We start from the raw sequence: 25,386 nt of genomic DNA, 5'->3' as shown, positions 1-25,386 counted from the left end.
AAGGCTTCCCAAGCACTCCAAGCTTGTATGGCAGCAGGAATTATATCCAGCATCCCGGGATTTCAGCTCTATTTGCTGATGATTTCCTGGGAGTGAGGGATTTAGCTCCTCTTTAAGCCCAGTTAAGCTTTCCCTGGGTTTAAATCCAGCAAGAAAAATAAAGAAAAAAGCGATTATTTTTAATCAGTTAATACTCGACATCTGTTGGAAAGGGGAGTATTTGTTTGGATTACATCCATGGATAATGCCCTGCACTATTCCTGTTTTACCGAAGGAAGGTGATGCCAGGGCTTTTCCCTCATTTTGGATGTGTTGCTCTGCTCCAGGTGGGAATAAACCTCCAGCAGGTTAAGGACCCAATGTCCTTCCCTTTTCCAAGCCTTTTTTAACTTCCCTGGAACTTTCTGGAGTCCTTGACAAGCAGCACCTCTACAGCCCTACCTGCAGCACCAGAGATGGGTTTGGGATAAAAACACACACCCCAACCAGGATTTTCCCTTCCCTAAAAGCCTGGAGCAGAAGGGTACAGCAATTCCCCATCCTGATCCAAACACTTCACAGGGAATTGCAGGGACTCATTTAAGCCACCCAAGTATTTATAACTCTCCAGTGATATAAAAGCCACCAAACATATGGAAAACAAGCAGATTTTTCCATGGAAGCCATCCAGGAAGGATCAGTGGTACCACACAGGCTTCGTTTGCAGCAGGACAATTTCTAAAGCTGGATCAGAAGTGCTTAAAAGGGAATTTCCAGGAGCTCTGATGGTGAGGGCTGAGCCCAGCAAGGATTCACTGCTGGGAATGGGGAAGGGAAGGATCCAGGAGAGCTCAGAGCCCTGCCAGGGCCTGAAGGGCTCCAGGAGAGCTGGAGAGGGACTGGGGACAGGGATGGAGGGACAGGACCCAGGGAATGGCTCCACTGCCAGAGGTTAAATAGGATACGGGGAAGAAATTCTTCCCTGTGAGGCCCTATAATGGATTTTCCTCAGGATTCACCATCCCTGGGAGTGTCCAGGGTCAGGCTGGGCAGGGCTTGGAGCAGCCTGGGATAGCTGCAGGTGTCCCTGTGGCAGGGATTGGGACGGGATAACCTTTAAATTCCTTCCCACCCAAACCATTCCCTGTCTCCATCAATTTATCTCCAGCACTTCAGGAGTGTGGGGAGACAGCACAGAGAAGCTCCAGCTGCCTCCTTGCAATTTGATTTATTTCTATTGTTAAGAATCAACAGTTCTTTTGGAAATGCAGCATTCCCAGTGTGCAGGATCTATGGAGCACACCAGCAGGAAAAATCAGGTTTTATCTGAGCATCAATAAATCCACAAATTCCTCACTCTGCAGCACAGTTTGGGAGAGGATTTGTATAAATCCAACGATTTTCCCCAGTTTTGGCTGGCACACACAGACAGTGCAGAGCTGGCACTGCAGGAAAACAGAGGGATTGGGCTGGGTGGGATCTGCCTGAGCTGATCCAAGCAAACCTGACCCACCCCAGAGCAGGGACAGCTGTCCCCACAGAATTCCCCGTGCAGAGGAGCACAGGGTGTCCCTGCCTGCAGCTGCTGTGCCCCAGCTCATCCCTATGCCTCTGCCAGGAGCAGCCTGGCACTGCCAGCCGGGGCATCACACCCTCCAGGGAACAAACTCCGCCTCCAAATCCCATTTTCTGCTCCAGCCTGGGCTGCACTCATGGGTGCTGGCAGCACCCATCCCCTCCCAAACCCATCTGGAAAAAGTCTCAGCTGTATTGATCCAGAATAAACCAAAATCATTAAAGTGACCCATAAGGAACACCCTCATCTGATCTCTGATAACAAATTTAGGATTTTTTATCAGTCCTGCTCAAATCCATGGGCAGCACATCCAGGCTTGTCCAGCCAAATTTCCCTATGCCTCCTCTCCCATTTATTTGGTTGGTTTTCATTTTTCCAATATAAATTTGCAATATTTGCAAAGAGATTTGAAAAACACAAATTTGCCCCCTCCAGCCCCATTGAAACAGCAGCAGAGAGGAATTAATGGATTTTTCCAAGAGGGGAAAAATGGCCCAACAAGGGATTTTCCCTGAGGATGAAGGACAGGGTGGGATAGCAGGAATTATTTGGAAACCTTGCTGGATTTGGAGCACAAACAGAAATTCCACGTCCCCTACTCAACACTTCAGTGACTGCTCAGGGGAATATTTCTGGATGGAATAAAAAACCCTTTGAATTGTGGCAAAACCCCTGGAACTGCAGGTTCAGGGAAGCCCAAGCTGATTTAGATCCAGGGGATTCATTCGTTTATTAGTCCTGAGTGTGGTGTGTCCAGTGTGCTGCACCTGCATTCAGCCAACAACAAAAATCAGGTTATTAATTAGAAATAAAGCACTGAGCCAGAGGGCAGAATCTGGGAACGGCAATGGGATTATCCCACTGCTATCCCTTCCAGCCCATCCATCCTTTTCTATTCCCTTTGTGCTTCCTGGTGGCAACAGCTGAGAGGCCTCATTTCTTTATGGCTTTATTTTGTAATTGTAATTGCAAAAGGGGTGGCAAAAGCCCAGGACTGGACTTGCAGGCTGAAAAAAAAAAAATAAACACAGCACGCTACAAAGTGGATATGGAATGAAAAAATGTGTTTTTAAACTGAGCCAAACACCAAAAATAGGAATATCCTGAGCCAAACAGGTGACAGCAGCGGCCTTTAAATGCCTCCTCAAAAAAGGAGTGACTTTGCAGGGACAAATCTTCCTCTGAGTCATGGTCAGGACAAAAATAGAAGGGGATTTTTCCCTCAGCTCTGAAGGCTGATGCCCGTAACTCCAAAGTTTTTGGCAGAAATCCACTCTTTTTGAGGGGCCTTCTTTAAATATGCACCAAAGGGTCCCCAAATCCGAGAGGTTCAAACCCTGCTGGGATCAGGGATTTTGGGAAGGATGGAACAAACCCAGCCTGGTTTTTGGGGCTGGATAAGTGCAGGTGCAGCACACTGGGCACTCAGGATTAATTAATGAATTAATGAATCGCCAGGATTTAAATCGGCTCTGTTCCCTCTGCCTGCACGGCCAGCCTGCAATTCCAGGGATCCTGCCACAATTCAAAGGTTTCAGATTCCATCCAGAAATGGCTTTTGGCCCCAGACCAGGAACTTAATGGTTGCTAAGGAGAGGATGTGGGATTTCTGTACCTGCTCCCACCCCAGTGGCATTTCCATGGAGTCCCTGCTCTCCCTGCTCTTCCTTCAGGATAATTTTCCATTTCCAGCTATTTTTCCATGGAGTCCCTGCTCTCCAGGCTGATCAAAGCCCTGCTCTTCCTTCAGGATAATTTTCCATTTCCAGCCTTTGAGAACTGGATGTAAAGATGATTTTTGGAGCTTGCCTCCCAGCCCCAGGGTCACTGAGAGAAAGGAAAAAAATGAATCCTCTTGTCTGCAGCTGCCTGTCTCACAAAGGTGATTCCTTCTCACTGGGTGTCACTGCCAGCTCCAAAAACAATTCCCTCAGGGATGAGAAATCCTGTTCCTGCTCCTCTCTGGACAGCCACTGAGAGTGCAGACTCAGTAATTCAAGTAAGACAGGGCAGGCACAGCGAGCAGGAGGCTGAAAAAAGCTAAAAATAACAGGATAAGCAAGGGTGGATCCCAGCTGAGCCTCATTAGTCATGGAGCGAGGGAGCTGCTGGTGGCACAGCAGCACCATATAAGAGCAAGAAAACAACTCTGGTCTCTTAAATCTCCTTTTTTTTCCCTCTCCTGTTCTACCTCAGGCATTCTTTTCTTGCTCTGGCAGCCTGCAGCTTTTCCTGGAATCTTTCCCCAGGATGGAGATCCAGGCTGGTTCATTTGAAGGTGTCTGCTGGAATTGGGCCAGTTTTTACAGACAGGCACGGGAGGGGTCATTAGAGGTTGGATTTAGGATTTTTTTTTTTTTCCATTGACACCATCAGATTGAGCCTTTGAGTTGAGCCATGGAGTTCCTGGTGGCAGGAATTCCCAGGAAAGGCAGAGGATTCACTGGGATGGGCACCAAGGTGTGAGCTGCAGTTTTATTTTGAGATGGAGCCACAGGACAGCAGAGGGATTGGGAAGGAAAGCGGGGCTTAGGCTGGGCTGGAGCAGAGCCTGGCTCTGGAACCAGCTGGATTTTCAGGAGACAGTGGAGAAAGGGAATGGGGGGCACCAAATCCCTGAGAAATGGGAAGGAAAGGAGGTGGTGATGTCTTGTGCAGGCTGCCCTAGAGCAGAGGCTGGCCAGAGTTCCAGAATAAAGCAGGGATTGATTCAAGGATCTCCTCCATGGATGCACCTTGGGCAGCACCAGAGCCCAGCCAGGGCTGCCCCCAGGATGAACCCAAATGGCCCCAAAATGCACGAGCGCTGCCGGGGTCTCTCCCTGGGCTCAGCTCTGCTCCATTTGCATACTGGAGTTGTCTAATTATAACTTTAGGTTATGAAGTCTTATTTCAGAATCTGAAAAGTATAAAAGCTAAAACCTGAGGTAGCAATGGCAATGGGAAGACTGGGTGCTACAGCAGGGAATTCCAGCTCGGAAGGACAATGTAAATCTCCCTGCTGTGTGGGGAGCACAGGAGCGCTCAGCTTCTCCAAGGAATTTTCATCTCCATGCTGGGAACAGTAGCACAGGGATACTCCTGGTGCCTTTCCCCAGGGAAAGTTTCTTTTCCAGGAAACTGTTATTTCCCCACCAGCTACAAGCTTACAGATTTCCCTCCACATCCATTCCTGTAACAACCAAAATCCTCTTCTAAAGCTGCAGCTGCGGCCTCGCTGACACCTCATCCCTGGGATTCCCTCGGGGATCAGGGCACGGAAAGGTTGGACCCAGGCCTCCAAATATTCCCGTTTGCTTCTGGTTTGACTTGGGCCAAGACAAACCCACAAACCCCAGAGTCACTGAAAGCCATTCACGGGGCCTTGAGCGGAGTGTGGGATCCGCTGGGCAGCGCTGGCTGAGCTCCTGAGATCCCAAAGGGCTCCAGCATTCCCAAAGGCCTCCAGCATTCCCAAAGGGCCCCGAGCTCCCAAAGGGCCCCGAGCTCCCAAAGGGCCCCGAGCTCCCAAAGGGCCCCGAGCTCCCAAAGGGCCCCGAGCTCCCAAAGGGCCCCGAGCTCCCAAAGGGCCCCGAGCTCCCAAAGGGCCCCGAGCTCCCAAAGGGCCCCGAGCTCCCAAAGGGCCCCGAGCTCCCAAAGGCTCCCAGAATTCCCAAAGGCCTCCAGCATTCCCAAAGGGCTCCAGAGCTCCCAAAGGCCTTCCAGTGTTCCCAAAGGGCTCCAGCATTCCCAAAGGGCCCAGAGCTCCCAAAGGGCTCCAGTGTTCCCAAAGGGCTCCAGCATTCCCAAAGGGCTCCAGAGCTCCCAAAGGGCCCCGTCCAGTGTTCCCAAAGGGCTCCAGAGCTCCCAAAGGCTCCCGAGCTCCCAAAGGCTCCCAGAATTCCCAAAGGCCTCCAGCATTCCCAAAGGTCTCCAGCGTTCCCAAAGGCCTCCAGCATTCCCAAAGGCCTCCAGCATTCCCAAAGACCTCCAGAGCTCCCAAAGGGCACAGAGCTCCCAAAGGGCCGAGGAATTCCCAAAGGGCCCAGAGCTCCCAAAGACCTCCAGCATTCCCAAAGGGCACAGAGCTCCCACAGGTCTCCAGCATTCCCAAAAGGGCCAGAGTTCCCAAAGGCCCCTGGAATTTTCAAAGGGCCCCAGAGCTCCAAAAGGCCTCCAGCATTCCCAAAAACCTCCACTGTTCCCAAAGACCCTCAGAATTCCCAAAAGCCTCCAGTGTTCCCAAAGGCCTCCAGAATTCCCAAAGGCCTATAGTGGTCCCAAAGGCCTCCAGAGCTCCCAAAGGCCTCCAGAACTCCCAGCACTCCCAAAAGCCTCCAGAATTCCCAAAAGCCTCCAGTGTTCCCAAAGGCCTCCAGAAATCCCAGCACTCCCAAAAGGCTCCAGAATTCCCAAAAGGCCCCCAGCACTCCCCCAGCAAGCTGTGGAAGCCTCTGGAATTCCTTTTGGAGCTCTCCAGCCCCTCTCCTGAGTTGTACATCCCAGTCATTCCAGGAGTATGAAATGTAGGGATAACGAGGAAGGAGGGATTGGGAATGGGCAACAGAGCTATCCCAGAACAGCAGCTCGGTTTCCTGGGAATAACACATTTCTGCTCCATGCCAGAGGGATGGTTTGGGGAACAGCCCAGGAGCAGCACTGCCAAACTCATCTTGCAAAATATATTTATTTCTGTGGAATATGGCACATGGGAACAGGTGTAAAATGTGGGAAGCCCTCATCCATGTGATTTATGGACAGCCTGGACTGGTATTTCCTGGGAACAGGCACAATTCCTGTAGCTTCTGAGCAGGGAGAAGGGCTGGCTGAGCTCTGAGCCTCTGCTTTGAGCCATTTAAATATAATTAATATATGGAAATATCAGGCAATTTGTCCACTTGAGGATGGATTCCAAGAAATTCCAGGAGAACAGGGGGTCAAGGCTGTATATATGATTTTCAGGAGCATGTCCTGATTTTCACCTACTCTGCCCTTCCCAGAAACAGACCCTTGGAAAAGGTCCTGGAGGAGTTTTTCCAGCAGGATGTGTCCCTGCTGCTCCCTGCAGCTCCCAGGCCAGCCTAGGGAAATGCCAGGCTGGGAATGTTCCTCTCAGGAAAAGGCCTCTTGGATCTTTGTGGGGCCCAGCTGAAAGTTGCCTTTCTGCTTTTAAACCAAGAAATAATAGATGAGAAAGCAGCAGAAGAAAGGAAAGAGCAGCTGGGATGAGCCAGGAAAAATGCTAAGAGCTTGGTTATATTATGCATTCATGCAAATGCAGAACACTGAGAATTCCACATGGAAAAATGATTCCCACAATTATTTTTGTCTGAACTCCAAAGAGCAGCTGATGATCAAACACCTGCCAGGCCAAGCAGCCAGAGCAGAGGATGACCCTGGTACAGAATGCTGCTATTTCCCCAAATCCCTCTTTAATAAATCCAATATAGGAATTACACGGAATAAAAAGTTTGGATTCAATTTTTAATAACTCACTAAAAGCATTTGGATTCCCCAGGGGCCACACACACCAGCAGCTTTTGTGTGCATAAAGAATCCAGCACTTTAATAGAGTTCTCTTTTATTTTTTAACATTGCCTCACCATAGAGGGGATTAAATCTCAGCCTGGCACTTCTCTTTCCTTGAAAATCCTATTTCCTCTCGGATTTCCAGAGGAGCAGCAGGAATAAAGGGCCCTGGGTGTGATTTTCTCATTACAGGAGATCTATAGATCACCGAGCTGCACTCCCAGATGGGGGCTATAAATAAAATCTCCCACTCTGGTGACGCAAACGGCTCCCCAGGGAAAGATGAGGTGCCCCAAAATGATCCAAAGGCTTGGAAGAGCTGGAAAAGCTCCAGGGAAAGAGGAATTATGGAGCACCTCATGTGAAAGGATAATTGGAAGAGGGAAAATCATTTCCCACTGAGTCCATGGGAGCAGGATTGATTTCAGAGCCAGAGCTGGAAGAGAGATTTTTAAATCTTTTTAGTTCTAACTGAAGAAATTCCTACACAAAAGCAGAATTATTTGGGATTGAGGAGCCTGAACACACCAAATTCTGCTTTTCTCTGCCCCCTCAGCAGTATTGCTGTGCCCAGAATCCCACAGGAATTCCTGGATCTCCCTGGCCAGCCTTGGAAAACATTGAACTGGGCACATGATGGGATTATCTCAAACAGCTTCATTTTTATAAAATTAAATTAATACCTACAGTGAGACATTGGGAGAAGCTGGGAAATCACATTTCCTCTCCATGGGGATTACACCCATCTTTGCTGAATTACACTGGGATTTTATATATCCTTACAAAAGGTTTTCTCCTCCAAAAAGTCCATTTTCCCCACTAAATCTGATGCTCCCTTGAAGCTCCTTTGGGCTGCAGCACCTCCTGAGGAGATGGGGACACAAATTTATGTCCCTGATATTGATTTTCCTGATTTTTTGCTGTTAGGAGTAGGAGTAATGATGCTTTCAGCAATTTCTTCACAGTTTCTACACAAACTTTATAAAACAATCAAGTGCTGCACCTGCTTTTCCAACCAGTTAAATCCAAACCACCTTAAATCCAGGCAGAGAGGAAGAAGGAAATAAATCACAATTCCTACAGTTCTTATCACTGCTAAGGCAAGCCTGCTGCTCTCAGAAACAAAGTCTGTGAGGGTGTGGGGGACATTCGGAATGTTATTTAGAATATTTAAACAAATCTTTAAATACTTAAACGATATTTAAATCATTTAGAATAATTAGAACATCCCTGAGGTCCCTGGCATTTTGGGGTCAGCACAATCCTGGTTTTCCAGTGCTCCTCAGCAGATCTTCGGCATGGTTTGGGTTGCACAGAATAAACTCTTTTTTGTCTGGTTTTAAATATTCTCTGCCTACAATTTCTCCCTCCATGTTCATCTGGATTTTCTACAATTCCAGGTGTTCCAGACACCCCATCCCACATCCATCCTCTCCATCCACAGGGAAAATAACAGGTTTTGCACAGCACAGGGCAGTTGTGAGAATGAAACCCCCCCTGCCTTGCATTTATCCCACTTAATAAGCACGGAATATTTGCCTAAGTACATAATTATTATCCTGGGAAATCAAAATTCCTGCTGCCTGCTGCTATTCCAACCTGAGACACTTGGGTTCAAGTGGGAATTTGAAGAATTAGAGGAGGGGTGCAAGGCTCTAGAATCTCTCTATTAAAAAAAAGTAAAAACACTGTTCTGAAATATTCCAAATTTTGCTTGGCATAAAGGGTCACTCCTCTCCTTGGAAATGTTTTGGATTTCCTACTTGTGAGTCCCAAACACCAAAAATACTCATTTACAATAAATTTACAGAGGTTTTACAGAGCCAGATCACAACAATGATCCCTTAGCATCACATTAAAGGGACATTCACTGCTGCCTGCATGGCAATTAGTGCTAGAAAAATCCAACTTTTCCAGCTTTTCCACAGGAAACATTCACTCACCAACCGACTGGGCTCCATCACCTGGAGGAATTCACATTGTGGCAGCACTGGGATGAAGAAGAATCATCCATCCAGGCAGAATCCAAGGCAGAATCCAAGGCTGTTATGGGAGGGGGATGGCACTTCCTTTGAGGAAAGGCTCAGCAGCAGTGATGGGAATCGAGTTTTTCCTCAGGATTTTTAATCCTGGGAGTTTTGCCTGGCCAGGTTTGGGAAGCAGCAAAGGCTCATCCTTCCAATCTATGGAATTCCCACCAGGCAGCTCCAAAATCCCTCGGGATGTTTTCCCAGGGAATGGCACTGCTCACTTGGGCAGGACCAGCAATCTCGCAGCCAACCTTTGAGCTGGGTGCGAGGTGGCCAAAGTCCAGGGCTCTCCTGAGCCACCAGGAGCAGGGATGGAGCATTCCTGCAGCTCATCCCGCCCCAGGGCACTGGAACAACGCACAGTTACAGCTTTGTCCACACTCAGAAGGTTTGTTTTCCATGTCAAAGCCTCACAGCAAATTAATTGCCCTGGAGAAGCTCCCTGATGATGGAGTTCCCTTTTCCAGCTGCCTGGGAAGGAGTTTGGTGCTCAGATCCAGCAGGGACAGGAGCTGTCAGATGGACAGCAAAGGTCTGGCTGAGCAATGACAGAAATGCAATTTCCTGCAAGCAGAAATTCCCACCCTGACAGCTCCTGGCTGGAGAAATTCCTTCCAGGCATTAATCCCTGGCTGTTCCCTGCTCCCATCCCAGACATCATCACAACCCTGGGGAGGAGGGAGCTCACATTTTTATCCATCAATGAAGGCTCATTTGCAGTGAGAACCAGCCCACTGCCAACCTCCAAGCCAGTATTTGCTCCCTGAGTGTCTGGGCCAGCACTCCAAGGTGGTTCAAGGCTTTACACCAAAGGTCTGGGCTGGATCCCAGCCCCCATTCCCAAAAATCCTGCTACACCAACACTCCCACGTGGCTTGAACAAGCACCTGTTGGCTCCATGTCTCTCCTCCCTCGTGCCAAGCTGCTCCATACATTCCTCCCTCCATTCTGGCTGCTCTGATCCATGAAAATCAGATTCCTGCCCATGGCCAATGATGAAATAATTTCAAGATTTTAGCCCATGCTTTGAATTCGTTTCACATTTTCAGAGTGACACAGGCAAGAAAGAGGTATTCACATGGCCCATGCTAAATTCCATCCTGCATCTTCTGGAATATCCTGGGTTAACCCTGAAGTCTTTCCACAGAATCGTTAAGATTGGCAATGCCCTCTAAGACCATCAGATCCAAAATTGAATCCACCACCATCGTCTTCCCTGTTAAACCACGTCCCCAAGTGCCACTTCCACACTTTTTGAACACTTCCAGGAGGTTCCCAGCTGCTTTCAAACACAGACCTGAGGCTTTTCCACCCTCCCCAGGGTGAGCTCAGGGCTCTGGGTGCTCCCTGCTGCCTTCCAGGGTCGCTCCGTGGCAGCCGGGATGGGACAGCTCCGAGGAGCACCATGCCCACCTCCAGAGGCTCAGCACAGCCTGGAGGATCAGCAGCCCACGGAAAGACACAAATGTAACTCCCTGAAGCACTGGAAATGCAGGAGTCCAAGTGTCTGGACAGACGTGTGATTCCTTGGATTCACCGCCACAGGAACGGGCTAACCACCATCGGTCTGTCTCAGCACAGGCAGGAGTGTTCCAGGGATGGAAAGATAAAATCCAGCACATCCTTCCCCATCCAGAAAGCTCCTGGAAGCTGCAGGGATGAGCTTTCAGCAGCACTGCCTGCACTAAGCCTTGTGGGCAGCAAAATTCCTTGGGCAATTCCATCCCTCCCTCCCTGCCCAGCCTGTCACGGCCGAGTCTGCCTGAGCCACCTCCCCTCCTGCCAGTGTTTCTCTAATTGACTCCAGAATTTGCAGATATTCTTCCCAGCCAATCCCTCCTATTGATTGTAATTATCCTCGGAGAGGCAATGGGAGGAATATTAAAGCCATTAAGGCTGATTTGGATTTGATTCGAGCCATTAGAGACACAGCAAGCGGAGCCTCGCCGCTTCCCCGGCACCTCCACGGCTCCTCAGGGCCATAAATCACCCCGTGGCACATTTGGTACCACTTTGGATGCAGCCAGGAGTACAGGAAAGGAGGACAAATGGAAAAAAAAAAAATGGGAGGGGGTGGCTTCCTGCAGCTGGGTGAGGAGATTGAGCCAAGCATCTCCATATGAGCCTTCTGAGCTCCAAGCGCCTTCAGGAAAGAGGCTTCTCCTCTTGGGTAGAGTTCAGAAAACTCCAGAGTCACCTAACGCAGCCCACCAGGCTTGGAGGGACCTCGTCCACTCAATCCAGCTCCAAAACCAGTCATTTCACCCTTTTTGGGGCAGAAAGACAGGAATATTCTCCATTTCTAGACCACACCTGCCCACCTGGCCCCTGCTGTCATCCCACCCTCAGAGCACCCTGCCCGTGGGTATGGGATATCCAGGATGGACATGGATCCATCCAGGGCCATCCCACCCCGCTGGAACTCTGCTCCTCTCGGCAGAGGGGCTGCCAGAGCCAAGCAGAAGCTCCAAAACCTTCCCAAATTTCCTGGTAGGAGTTTTGGGGCACCCCCAGCCTGTCGGCAGCCTGGCCTCGCACCCCTGGAAGCTGCCCAGCAGCCCTGCCCAGGCACTGGCATCACCCATGTTCCCTTCCCAGCCTTTGCAGCACTCAGGGCACATCCTGCAGCCAGGGATGTCACCAAGGTCCCTCCTCAATTAACCCTTCCCTGCCCTGCAGCTCTCCAGCCCTCCCTGCATTCCAGCCCAGCCCCCTGCCTGGAAACTCCTAAAGCTGCTGGGCTGCCTCAGGGTGGGAATTTGGGAATTCCCTTCTCCTGCGAGCCAGCACGGCCCTGTCCCTCTGCACAGTCCTGGTGACGTGGCATCTTCTGCTTGGACTGAGACGTTTGTTTGTTTTTATTTATGTTACACTTTTAGAAGTTGTGTGTTACAGTATTCTATTCGAACAAGGTAAAAACGGTGATGTATTTCTTTTTATGAGATTTTTTAAGGATAAATTGTTTCATTAAGAAATGATGTTTAAATTATTTTATCTTTATTTTTATTTTTTTCTTTAACTTAACTAATTATTTGTGTTTTGTAATATGTTTTTTTTTACTTAATTACATAATATTACTTAAACTTATGAAGAAGAAGGTGTAGAAGAAGGTTAAGAAGGACTAGTTTCTGTGTTAAAATTTTAATCTTGTTTCACATATATTACTATATTTTAAAACTTTAAACTTCAAGTTTTGTACTATGTGGTATTATAGACTTTAACATAAACTGCACATTTAACTATTAAACTACACCTTTATAATCATTAACATTAAACTGCACATTTATAGTCTTAGTTTTATTATTTATATATATTTATATAGATATGCATTTATATAGTTTTATTTATATATTTACTTTTGGAACTTATATGTATATATGTAATAAAGCTATATTTATATATTTAATTTTATTTATATATTCAATATTCATATTTATCTATATATTCAATTGTGAGTTTTATTATATTTATATAAATATTGTATTTATATTTGTATATTTAATGAAGATATATTTACATATTTGACTTATATACTTATATATTTATATATTTGACTTATATATTTAATTTTGGAAGCTTTTTCCATGTCTGTGGGATGGAGCAGGCAGGGACCCCAGGGAGAGGAGCAGGACCAGGGAGCAGCACCTGCCCCTGCAGGGTCACTGCTGTCCCCTGCCCTGCCTTCCCCTGGGACATGGCAAACCCCAAGAAAACCAGGTCCTGACAGCAGAAAAACCTCGATTTTAATAATTTTAATAAATCACCTTAATAAAATAATCTCAGTCAAACATGTCTCTGGATCTCTGGGAGCAGCAAGCAGCCGAGGAGACGCTTCCAGTCCGAGCTGCTTCCACACGCACCCCGATTCCCCGAGCCCTGGAGTCCCCCTTTTCCTGGCCTTTCCAGCAGGCAGAAGGAGCAGCCCAGAGCAATTCCCTGCTTTTGCTCCCTGCCTGCCTCCTCTCCATGTTTACAAACACTTGGGCTTCCAGCAGGGCAAGGCAAGGGCTCCTTATAAACACTGAACCGCGGGGAAATGTCAGGGGCGGGGAAACAAAAATAAAACCAGGGGTTTTCACTTCAGCCTGGGAGGTTTTGGGGTCATGCAGCTCGTGGGACACTGGGTGCGCACAGACACGGCCAGGGAGGGACAGGAGGTGCCATGGGGACACCAAAGAGCCCTTCCCAGCCGGCCAGCAGGGGAAATGTCCCATGAGGGCCGGCCAGCAGGCGAAATGTCCCTTCCCAGCCGGCCAGCAGGGGAAATGTCCCTTCCCAGCCGGCCAGCAGGGGAAATGTCCCATCCCAGCCGGCCAGCAGGGGAAATGTCCCTTCCCAGCCGGCCAGCAGGGGAAATGTCCCTTCCCAGCCAGCCAGGAGGGGAAATGTCCCATCCCAGCCAGCCAGCAGGGGAAATGTCCCTTCCCAGCAGCCCTTCCCTTTGATCCCGGGGGGAAGGAGCAGAGCTGGAACACCTCTTCCTCCTCCTCACCCCTGGGAGCCAAGGGAAGGGGAATCCTGGAGCAAAGGTGCCTCCAGGACAGCTGGGGAGCTGAGCAAAGTCTCTCCAGGGCCACAAGCACTGGGCAAGTCACATCTGCAGGGTGGCAAACCCCAGCTCCTGGGAGGGAGGAGAGCTGCAGCTCAGTGCCACCCCTGGAGATGCTCTGCATGCCCTGGGCTCCTCTGGGGGTCCATCCAGGCCATTCCAGCCCTGGATCTGCACAGCAAAGCTCCCAGCCCAGCTCTGCACGGGACAAGTCAGGGCGTGAGGCAGCCTGAATTCCTTCCAGGGCCTCTGAGCCTGCAGGAGGGAATGGGAGGATGGAGGAGGAAAACCCTGACAGGGGTAGAATTCCTTAGGTGACAGCTCACCTGGTTAAGCTCATGCCTGGAGGCAAAGAGTTTCCAGCAGTGCCAGCAGAGCTGACCAGATAATGCTGGAGAAATCTGCTCCCAAACCACAAAAATGAGGTGGGTTTTTTTTTCTTTTTGGTGTTTTTTTTTTTCCTTTTTTCCAGGCTGAGTTGCTGCACAAATGACTGTAATTAAAGCTGTTACCTGTCAGTTCCTCAAGGCTCTGAGGCTCCGGTGTTCAGGCTTTGGAAAAAAGCATCCCTGCATGGCAGCAGTCCCACTCATCCCTCAGCTTACTCATCCTGCCCAGCACCCACCCAGATTTGTCACCAATTAGTTGTAATTCAAGGATTCAGGGGGAAATCCCCACCTCCCCGAGCGAGGTGACTTCACAGGAAGTTAGGGCATGGAATGCCTTTTAAACAACAAAAAAATCATGGAAAAAAATCATGTGTGCCAGAGGCAAGGCCACGGGGCACGGCTGGCGAGGCACACGGCGTTCCTCAGGCATCCAAAGGCTCCTGCAGAGCTTGCAGAGAGGTTCGGAGCATTCCTTTGGAATTCATGCATTATGGAAGAGCCTCAGCCCTGCCGTGTCACCGCTGGCTGCAGTGCTCCTTCCCCTCTCATCACTGCAGCTCAGAAGTTCTGTGCAATTCCCAAATCGCCCTGATAATGGGATCAGGCCCCGATTTACAGGGGTTTCTGTAAAACAGCACCGGGGGCTCGTTGTGGCTGACAGCAGGGCCTTGGGAAGGTTCTTTCCCTCAGGAAAGGAGAGCACCCAGCGCCAGGCTGGCACTGCTCCCAGCCTGGGAAAAGCTGATATTCCCTGGCCTCTCCAAGGGACCCAGCTCTGAGACAGCCTGGTGGTGGCACCAGGCTCCTGCCGGGGACACCAGCCCTGCCACATGCCTGGAGCTGCAGGGAACCAGCCCCACCAGGGCCCAAGGATGCTCCGGGAAAGTTGGAGAATCATGGAATGTTTTGGGATGGAAGGGACCTTAAAAGTCATCTCATTCCCTGCCATGGCAGGGACACCTTCCGCTGTCCCAGGTGCTCCAAGCCCTGTCCAGCCTGGCCTTGGGCACTGCCAGGGATCCAGGGGCAGCCCCAGCTGCTCTGGGCACCCTGTGCCAGGGCCTGCCCACCCTCACAGGGAAAAATTCCTTCCCAAAACCCAATCTAAATCCACCATCCTGCAGCTTAAAGCCATTCCCTGTGTCCTGTCCCTCCATCCTTGTCCCCAGTCCCCCTCCAGCTCCCCTGGAGCCCCTCCAGGCTCTGAGCTCTCCCTGGATCCTTCTCCTCTCCAGGTGAGGCCCCCCAGCTCTGCCAGCCTGGCTCCAGGGCAGAGGGGCTCCAGCCCTGGAGCATCTCCACGGCCTCCTCTGGCCTCTCTCCAGCAGCCGCACATCCTCCCGCGGGATCCGCCAGCCGGGCAGCCTCCCTCCAGGCGGGACCCCCGCACCCCGCTCCGCGCCCCATCCGCGCCCCGCCGCGCTCCCCACTCACCGAGGCGGGGCTGGCCCGCGCCTTGCGCTCCTGCTCGCGGCACTGCAGCCCGGCCAGGTGCCTCTCCAGGGCTGCCCAGTCCATGGCCGGGGGCTGCGGGTCCCGGGGGGGCCGCGCCCCGGCGCTCCGCCGCCGCGCGGGGTCCGAGCGGGGCGGCAGCGGCGGCCGCGGGGCCGCGGCGGCGCCCATGGGCGGCCGGGCACGGCGGGGACCCCCCGTCCTCCTCCTCTTCCTCCTCCTCCTCCTCCGAGTCGCCCAGCGCCGCCAGGTCCAGGCTGCCGGGGGACGGCGAGGACTTGCCCTCCGAGCACGGCGTGGCTTTGCTGGAGTTGGATTCCGAGCTGGAGCGGCTGCTGCCGGCGTCGCTGCCTAAATCCATGCCATCCTCCCGGGAATCCTGCCGGAGAGAAGCGGAGGGCGGCCGCGTCAGGGATGCCCGGAGCGCGCTGCCCGGCGGGCACGGGAAGCGCCGGCCCGGGGCCGCCCCCGCGCTCCGGAGCCGGGGCGGCCCCGGGCGGAGCGGGCGGGGGCGGAGCGGGGCCGGGCTCCGGCTCCGCCGCTCGGGAGCTGCGGGAAACGCCGGCTGGCGGCGAGGAAACGCCGCTCCGGCGGGCAGAAAACCCCGTGCTCCTGGGATTCTGCTCGATTATCCTCGGTTTGGCTTTATTTTTGAAAATTAGAGCTGAGGTATTAGCTGATGTTGTCGTGGTAGCTATTGTAACTATTTTTTTGTTACACAAAAAAAATTTATATTTAAGTGTTACTCTTTATTCCCACGGCTGTTGGGTCGGGACCATCCCAAGCGATCCCAAGCATAAATCCAGGCTGGTAAGGGAATGGATCACAGCAGCCCGGAGGGAAGGGGTTTGGGGTGGTGGTGGAAGAGAAGCTCAGCCTGACCCGGGCACAGGCACTGACAGCCCCAAACCCCCCTGTGCCAGGCTGATCCCAGCGGGGGCAGCCCGGGAGGGGGATTCTGCCCCTCTGCCCGCTCAGGTGAGACCCCACCTGCAGAGCTGCCCCAGCTCTGGGGGCTCCAGAGGATGTGGAGCTGCTGGAGAGAGGCCAGAGGGGAGCAGGGGCTGCTGCAGGGCTGTTATGGCTGGGTTTGGGAGGAGGTGGCACTGTCTCTGTGTGGGGCTGTGGGTGACTGCAGGGAGTCACAGCAAGTGACAAAGAGTGACATCCTCCCTCCCAGGCCCCGAGGGACCACAGGGACACACAACACATCCCTCCTGCCACCCTCTCCCTTTCCTTCCTTCTTTAAAAGTAATTTAAAGTAACTCGTTAAGAGTCTCCTATAAATAACTCCGCTAAAAAAAACTAATCTAGTTTCTGCATTCTGGGTCACCGAAGCCAAGTTTAACACGCAAATGTTCCCATTCCCAACTCCACGGCAAGGAGACCTTTTAAGGCTCTGTGGTGAAATGGGAAGCATCAATCCCACGGATCAGGAGCTTGCAGGGTGTGGAGATGTGGCAGCAGCCAGCTGCCCTCTGCTCCTGCAATCCGACCCTCTGGGTGTGCAGGGGCACTTCAGGGCCAGGGGAGAACCAGCCACCCTTAACTGGAGCATTGAAACACTGCATCGGGTTAGGAGCTGATGTTGGGGCAGGGTTCTGTGTGAGAAACACCCTTGAGGTCACCCACGAGAATCAAAACCTCTCTGTGTTACCCACTCTGCCTCCAGCACAAATCCAAAATATAATTCCAGCCCGTCCTGGGGTGGGGGAAATGAACTCTACCCCAAGAGCAGCACGGGGGGTTAAAAATGAAAGGTTGTGCAGGGTGGGGAGGTGGCCATGGCACAGACACCCGGGGAGTGGGCACAGCTCAGGGGCAATCCCCCTGCGAGGTTCCCCACGGCCTGAATGGGCAGGAATTCCTGAGGGATGAGAGGGAGAAGGGAACTCCTGGGGCTGCTGAGCTGCTCCTTCTGGGCAGGAGGAGGGGAGGGGTCTCCTGTGCCGGGTCTGACCCCTCATCCCCCTCCAGGGAGGGGCATCCCGACAGCCCTGGGAGTACCCAACCCCACCGACATCACACGGGACAAATACTGGGAACAGGTTTCAGTGCCCTGGAGCCATCCCCTCCTCTCCCTGTGGGCTGGGAGAATTCAAACTCATCTTCAGAGTCATCTTGTCCCTGTCCCAGGCTGCTCCAAGCCCCATCCAGCCTGGCCCTGGACACTTCCAGGGATCCAGGGGCAGCCACAGCTTCTCTGGGGTTCCATCCCAGCCCTCCCCAGAGGGAGGAATTCCTTCCCAAGGTCCCTGTGGCAGTGGGAAGCCATTCCCCCTCGCTCTGCCTTGGTTAAAAATCCCTCTCCAGCTTTTCTGGAGGAGACTCTGACCCCCAGGCAGGGCTTTGGAGGGATAAAGGGGCCGGGATCCACAGGGAATATCACAGGGTTTATTTGGGATTAACCTTTCCCTTGAGGTGTCTCCTCCAGGTGCTCAGCCCGGATTATCCCAATTTTCTCTCCTGACCCCCAGGAGCAGCTGAATCCCTCCCTGTTCCCAGCTGATCCCTGCTTCCCTCCCCAGCTGCCTGGTGGCTGAAACTCCAGAAAATCAGGAACTGCAGAGTGCAGTTTTAAAAATAATCCCAGCAAATGGCAGGAAGGAGCAAAATCCTGGAGATGAATTGCTTGGGGAAGAGGTTTCACCACAAGGTTGGGAGGGGGTGGCATTTGACACAGTTTGTGTGGTGCAGTTCTTTATTTGGGGCTGGTTTCACATCACCACCAGCCTCAGAAGGGATTTTTTGCTGAGCAAAGGAGGAGCTGCCTCACTGCTCCCAGGCTGGCGACAGTTTGATTTATGGGATCTTCGCTGGGGAACTTTCTTCCCTTCATCACGAGTGCACTGATAATGTTTTGTGGAGGACAGGAGCGCTTCCCTCTCCCTGAATTTCCCAGTGTGGAATGTGGAATATCATTAAACCAGTGGCAGGCACTTCCCAATCCAAATTTTCCCGTTTTAGTGGGATAAAGCTGCTTCAGCCTTCACTCCATTCATGCTTTAAGGTGCCAGTCCTTGCAAATCCCTCCCTGCTGCCCTGTCCTCAGACAAATTTGTTTTCTTACAAGGTTTAACACATCACCCATTTTTCCAAGTTTCCTTTTTTTTTTTTTTTCCTCCACTGCAGACAGATCCAATAATTTCTGACCTCGTAGTAAACCCTCCTCACTTCTAATTATACACAGGGAACATATTTCTGCTCGACCTGCTCAGGAAGGAGCCAGCTCTTGCTGCACAAATGGCATTTCTCTCTTCCACAAACCCTTTTCCAACACCATGGAAAACCTGGGATTTGTAGGAATTTTCAAGGGTGTGAACACAAACCCTTGGAGATGAAAGAACCTGGCTCACAGCTCTTTTATTCAGTGCAAAGGAGGTTTAATACAAACAAGAGTTGTGGGGTTGATTCTGAGGCAGAAATCTATCACAAAAACCAGATTTTTATTCTCTTCCTGGTGTTTGTTCAAAGGCAGTTTGCTGATTATCATAAGATTTAAATGGATTTGATTTTTCTATTTTGGCACTGCTGTAACCCCATTCTAAAATGGGTTTCTTGTGTTCTTTCCTGCTACACTGCAGAAGTTTTTGGGTCAGAGAAGGAGGAAATCAGGGAAATCACAACCTCCCTTAAAGCACCATAAATGCCTAAATATGGGAATGTTTCTGCCAGCTGGGTCTTTATCCCAACACCCTCATGTCCACCCAGAGCTCCCAAATTCTGTTTTTACTTTAAAATCTGGGGTTTGGGGTTTTTTCCTTGAACTGACTCCCACAGAGAGCTGAGCACTGTCCCTAATCCCAAATCCAGGTGGGATTTGCCAGGGAAATGATGCTGGGATAAAAACATGCTGGGATAAAGCAGGAAAGGGAAGTTTCCTCTGAACACAAAGAGTTTCCCTTTCCCGAAAGGAAAAGGACTGCTCTGAGATCAGGGCACGTTTCCTTTTCCTGCTGTGAGCATTCCTGGGGTTTGTTCATTCCACGGGCAGGAAAAAGCTGCCAGAGTTCAGCTGGGAGAGGGGAAGGTGCCCCTGCCCATGGGATTGGAACTGGATCAGCTTGAAGGTCCTTTCCAGCCCAAACCACTCTGGAATTCTATGATTTGATGATTCTGGGATAAATACTCTGGCAGAGTGGAATATTCTACAGCTTATCCTACAGAAAAGTTGTCTCCTCTCCAAAAACCCCGTAACATCTTGCAGTCCCTTTGCACTGCTCTGGGAGAGTGGAATATTCTGCAGTTTATCCATACAGAAAAGTTGTCTCCTCTCCAAAAACCCCGTAACATCTTGCAGTCCCTTTGCACTCCTGTTATCCCAATCCCTGCCTTTGGGGTCAGGAGAACCAGGATGCCCAATCTTTGTTTTTGGGACCAGGAGCACTGGGATGCCCAATCTTTGTTTTTGGGGTCAGGAGCACTGGGATGCCAGTCCCTGCCTTTGGGATCAGGAGCACTGGGATGCCAGTCCCTGCCTTTGGGGTCAGGAGCACTGGGATGCCAATCCCTGCCTTTGGGGTCAGGAGCACTGGGATGCCAATCCCTGCCCATGGGGTCAGGAGCACTGGGATGCCAATCCCTGCCCATGGGGTCAGGAGAACCAGGATGCCAATCCCTGCCTTTGGGGTCAGGAGCACTGGGATGTTGCCCTGCCCCAGGTTTTCCAGCCCTGTGCATCCCTGAGATTCCAGCAGCCCACCCCGAAATGCCAAATTAAGGCCAATTAATTAAAGAATAGGCACGGTGGGGACTCACCTGCAGCTCCCGCGGGGGCAGGGACAGGATCCACGGGGCTGCATTCCCCTCTGGAATGCTGCATCCTCCCTCAGGAAGCTGCAGGGCACAGGGGTGCCATGGCACGGCATTCCTGCCCTTGTGGGCACTGTTCTCCTAGTGCTTGGATTTGCAGGTTTAACTCTTTAAATTTAGCAAATTAAATTTAGCCCATTAATCCTTTGCTTACTTCAGAGGGGGAGGGCAATCACAGCAGGGCTCTGAGCGATGGCACTGCCACAGAGCCCTTCTGGTGGCACAGGAGGGGACAAGGGCAGCATCCCAAAATAATCCCTTTCACGCCAGGCTCAGCACTTTGGGCTCGGGCAGCCCCTGTTTCCAAAGTGGGATTTGATGCTTGCTGGGATGGCTCCACCCCTGCCAGGGCTTCCCTCCCTCCCAGAAGTTTTCCCCACACCCTAAAACACTCCCAAAGTCCACGTTGTCTCTTTTCCTTTGGAATAATTGTAGGATGAAAGAGCTGCTCCTGCACAGACTGGTTTTCCTCTGAATTATTTGCTCTGGGATGAATTCTAAAATCCTGGAATGGGTTGGAAAGGACCTTAAAGCTCATGCCATTCCCTATCCATGGGCAGGGACACTTTTCCCTATCCCAGATTGCTCCCAGCCCTGTCCAAGCTGTGCTGAAACCATTCCAGGATGGAGCTGCTTCCCCCGTGCCTGTCCCAGCCCGGAAGCTCAGGAGGGCCAGCAAAATCCTTGGAGTGAACAACAGGAATCTCCTTATCTGTCCAACAGCCTCTGGAATTCCTTGTAACCATCAAGGCTAGGGGGAAAAAAAATGCCCTTTAATAAAGTGCTTTGGAAGGCACGTGGGTAAGGAATGCGAGCAGGGAAATAGCTGGAATATTTCAAATGCATGAATCCACAGAGCCCTGCTGAATCTTAATATTTATGTTGCCTCCTCTAAATGCATTAACTCCCGAATCCCAGCGTGTGCACAGAAGCTTTTGCAGCATTTCTCCCCCAAAATTCCTCCTGATCCTTTGGGCAGAGAGGAATCAGCCCCTAAAGGAAGTCTTAGCTTAATTAAGGAGTGTGTTAATCACCTTGGGGGCCTCTGGTTGTCACTGGGAGGGGCTGGAGTCCAACAGAAGCGTGCTCAGCTCAGCAGGATCCAGCAGGATTCATCCCACCTGCCTGAAGCTGGGAATGTTTGGAGCAAAAACCAAAATTCAGGAATTTCCCCCAAGGTTTTGTTGCATCCTGCCGGTCCAGCTCGCTGCCTGACTTAGGGCTGAGGATTGTACATTTCCTGGGACTGCAGAAATTTTACAGTGAATCATTTTTCGTCCAGGTCAGCTGAAGGAGAGGCACAGAAAATGGTTTGGAAAGCTAAAATTTGGCTATTCCTCCCGGTCACCAGGATGCCCCTCCCTGTCAGCACCGTCTGAGCCCAGCTCAGGGTTGAGTCAGGTTACAGATAATTAATCCCAGCCTAGAGCAGCCAAAGCCTGGAGCGAACCAGGAGAGGGGAAGGTGCAATTCCGGCTGCAAAAGGAATTCCTGCTTCAAAGAGGGGATCAAACCCCAGCAATCCGTTCCATTACCAGGGAATTTTGAGCCAGCAGCTGCTGCCGATTCTGGGTTCCAGTCAGGGACAATTCTCCTTCGCTGTTTCTGCCCCTTCCCATCCCGTTCCCGTTCCCATCGGGCTGTGGCTCAGCTTTGCTGTTCCCTGGTGGCTCCTGAGGTCCTCAATCAGCCCTGCCAAGGAGCCATCGGACCAGCACAGCTCAACAATCAGGCTCTGAGCAAACTGTTCTGGGTTTAACCTCTGGGTTTTATTCTAAATCTCAGGGCCAGGCCCAGACTCCCTGCGCTGCCTTCTCCTCCCCAGTTTTCCTCTCCTTGCTTTGCCAGAGGTGGTGCAGGGTGTGTGGGGTGGTCCCTGGGATGCCCACAGCGTTCCCTGGATGTTTCCTTGGCTCCCCTCCTGCTTTGGGGGAGATGAAAAGGTCACATTTGATGGGCTGGGAGGGCTTTTCCAACCTAAATGCTTCTGGGATTCCTTTTTGTTAATGATTCTAGGATTCTTTCTTGTTAATGATTCTGGGGATTCCTCTTTCCTTAATGATTCTGGGATTCCTTTTGCTCAATGATTCTGAGATTCCTTTTGCCCAATGATTCTGGGATTCCAAGAGCTGGTTTTGGGAAGGTGTCACAGAGACCTCTGACCCATTTCTGGTGGCCTCCTCGAGCATCTCCCTGCAGTCATCCCCCAAACCTGGGGTGCTGCATCCATGGGGCAGCCCCAAAGTCACAGAATCATGGAATTATTTATGTTGGAAAAGATCTCCAAGATCATCCCACCTGGGCCTGACCCCCTCCTTGTCCCCAGCCCAGAGCTCTGAGTGCCACATCCAGGAATTCCTGGGACACCTCCAGGGGTGGGGACTCCAAACCTCCCTGGGCAGACCTTCCAGTGTTTAACAATCTTTCCATGGGGAAATTCCTGCTGATGTCATCTCCTGGCCCAGCCTGAGGCCGTTCCCTCTCCTCCTGTCCCTGTTCCCTGGGATAAGATCCCAAATCCCCCCGGCTGTCCCCTCCTGGCAGGAGCTGTGCAGAGCCACAAGGTCCCCCCGATCCCCCTTTTCTCCAGGCTTATTCCCTTTTCCAGCTGCTCCTCCCAGGATTTGGGATTTTCCTTCTCTGAGGAAGCCAGAGGAGCAGCACAGGAGCAGAGAGGCAGCAAGGGTGGCAGAAGTGCAGCTGCACAGGCACAGACCCTTTCAGGCACTGCAGAACTGCTCTCCAAAATAGCCGAGTGTGGAGCAGCCACCTGGCAGGGGGAATTGCTGCGGGAAGCTTTCCCTCCCCCCTCCCCTGGGATGCAGACTGCTCACAGGGAAGGACCAGAAAAACCATCCCTGTTATCACCCCAAACACTCTGCACCATCCAAAGGCCCTTTCCTGGTTTTTCCCTGCTTGCTTTTCCCAAATTCATGGATGGCCAGAGATTCCTCATGTGCCTCATCAGCAATGTGGCCACCCGGCCCAGGGAAGTATTTTTATACTCATTTATATTCAAAAAAGAGAAATACAACTTCAGAAAAATCCCAAACTCCTTTATGACACGCAAATCCAGGGAAAATAAAATCTGTGACTGCAGCAAAGGGAGCAGCGAGGAGCGAGCTCTGCTCCCTGATGAGGAATTGTGCTTCACCCACAACAGATGCAGCTCTTGATATTTGTTTTCTGCATAAATCTACATTTTAGGCTGAAAGCAACTGCTCAGCCTTTGTCTTGCTCTGTTCCATCCCTCACTGCTCTTTTCAGCTCAGCGCCTCCCACAAACAGCTCCGGTTTGGGCTTTTCCAGCCCCCCATCCCAGCCAGGGAGACCTGGCCGTGGAATACCTTTGCTGCTGGAGTTCGGGTGTTCCTTTTCCCGTGGTTATCAATTCCTGCCAGCGGGGATGGTCCATCCCAGCCCGGTGATGGGCAGAGCCCTCAGGGGAACAAGGGGGGAGCAGCTGCAGTGGGTGCTGTGCCTGCAGGATGGGAGCTGGGGACAGGAATTCCTGCAGGACCCGGGGCTCGTGCTGCAACTGCAGAGAATCCAGGAATGGTTTGGGTTGGAGGGACCTTAAACCCCATCCGGTGCCACCCCTGATCCCACATTATATGGAGGAAAAACCCAAAGCCAGCTCCCCAAACCAACACAGGCTACGTTATAAATATATGAGAAATAAAGTCACTTCCAACCACATCCATTCCATGATTCTTCCCATGACTCCGTGATTTACAGACCATATTGCAGCCAGGGCTTTGGGAATGGCCTCGTGCTGCCGGATTTCCCTCTGGAATGGGAAGCTGGGAGAACAAAGTGGAAAATCCTCTTAGCAGGGCTGGGGCAGCTGTGCCAGGCTCCAATTAATACCAGAGGGTTTGTTATTAATTATGGGAATGAGGGAAAATGGAGGATGTTAGAGCTGGGAGAAAGGAGATGGCCCCAAATAACTGCCAGGGAGGGGAAAAGGAATGCCTGGGAAGCAGCACGGGGTCAGGGATGGAGGATGGAGCTCTCCTGCCACCCTGGTGTTAAAACAAATTCCCAGACACCTCCCAGGCCTGGGACACTCCTGAAATCCCAAAGCTGCTTTTCCCTGGAGCCAGAAGATCTGGGAATATTCAAGGTGTTGCTTTTCCTCTGAGAGGGTGCTGGAGTTTAACTTGGTTCTGCCCCCAAACCAAATCCCTCCTCATCCAGAGTGTCCAACCCTCCCCAAAACCCGGCCCAAGCAGGGATTTAAAACCCAGCCAAGAGGAGTCTGAAACCAGGGAACTGCAGGGGAATGAGCCAAACACACACTGTCCAAACCCGTGAGGAACAGATCCCAAACACATCCAGAGCACTGAGGGGTTCCTGGGGTGGCCATCCCAGGCTCTGTGTCCCCAGTTCCCATCCCTACGGATGGATCATGGCCATGAGGGGCAGCACATCCATGGAGCAGCTCCTTCCCTTCCCTCCCTCATTCCCAGGGGTGGGAATCCAGGGCTGGAGCAGCCCCTGGCACCAGGGATCATCCCAAGGGATCCAGGGAGGGATCCCAAGGGATCCAGGGGTGCTGCACGTCCCAGCGGATCCCAGAATTCCTGGACACAACTCCTGCCCGTCTCTCCCTCCCCCCCAGCACATCCATCCCTGAGCTGAAGATGCTGAGTCACAATCCCAGCCCAACATCCCAAATTCCCAGGAAATGCACAGCTCTGCTGGCAGTCTCACACAGTTTAAAAACCCTCCTGGAATAATTCCCTACAAAATCCCCAGCCCCACAAACTCCCTCTAGGTCACAAACTCCAAGGAATTTGTCGCCTGTCCTTGATGCCCTTTTTGAGAAATAAAAATGTAAAATTCATAAAACAAATCAAATTAAGTTTAAAATTAATGACCTAAGATCCATTAGGAACCCCTCCAAGGATACAAGACTTGCTGGTGGAGTTGTTGCTGCTGCAGAAGAATAAAATCCATGGATATTTTTGGTTGCTGAGCTCAGAATGGAGCCTGGCGTGCATTTTCGGGGTGTGGAGAACGAGCCAAGACATTTATTATTATTATTAGTACTATTATTAGTAGTATTATTATTACTACTATTACTAT

At 51.4% G+C, this 25,386-nt stretch overlaps 1 protein-coding gene across 1 annotated transcript in view; it reads right to left on the bottom strand.

Moving 5' to 3' along the window:
* Positions 1-15,961, bottom strand: part of LOC120504345 (schwannomin-interacting protein 1-like) — a 34,555-nt gene extending 18,594 nt beyond the window's left edge. The window contains exons 1-2 of the mRNA XM_039713758.1: positions 15,662-15,961; positions 15,466-15,630 (exon numbers count right to left, since the gene is read on the bottom strand). Coding sequence (XP_039569692.1) covers positions 15,466-15,630; positions 15,662-15,844 — 348 coding nt within the window. The 5' untranslated portion in view covers positions 15,845-15,961. The remainder of the gene's footprint in view (positions 1-15,465; positions 15,631-15,661) is intronic.
* Positions 15,962-25,386: the final 9,425 nt, after the last annotated feature.

This window comes from Passer montanus, unplaced genomic scaffold (genome assembly GCF_014805655.1).
Source record: "Passer montanus isolate IOZ18808 unplaced genomic scaffold, ASM1480565v1 scaffold29, whole genome shotgun sequence".
NCBI classification, from domain to species: Eukaryota; Metazoa; Chordata; class Aves; order Passeriformes; family Passeridae; genus Passer; species Passer montanus.
This window is presented reverse-complemented; position numbering and strand designations above follow the sequence as displayed.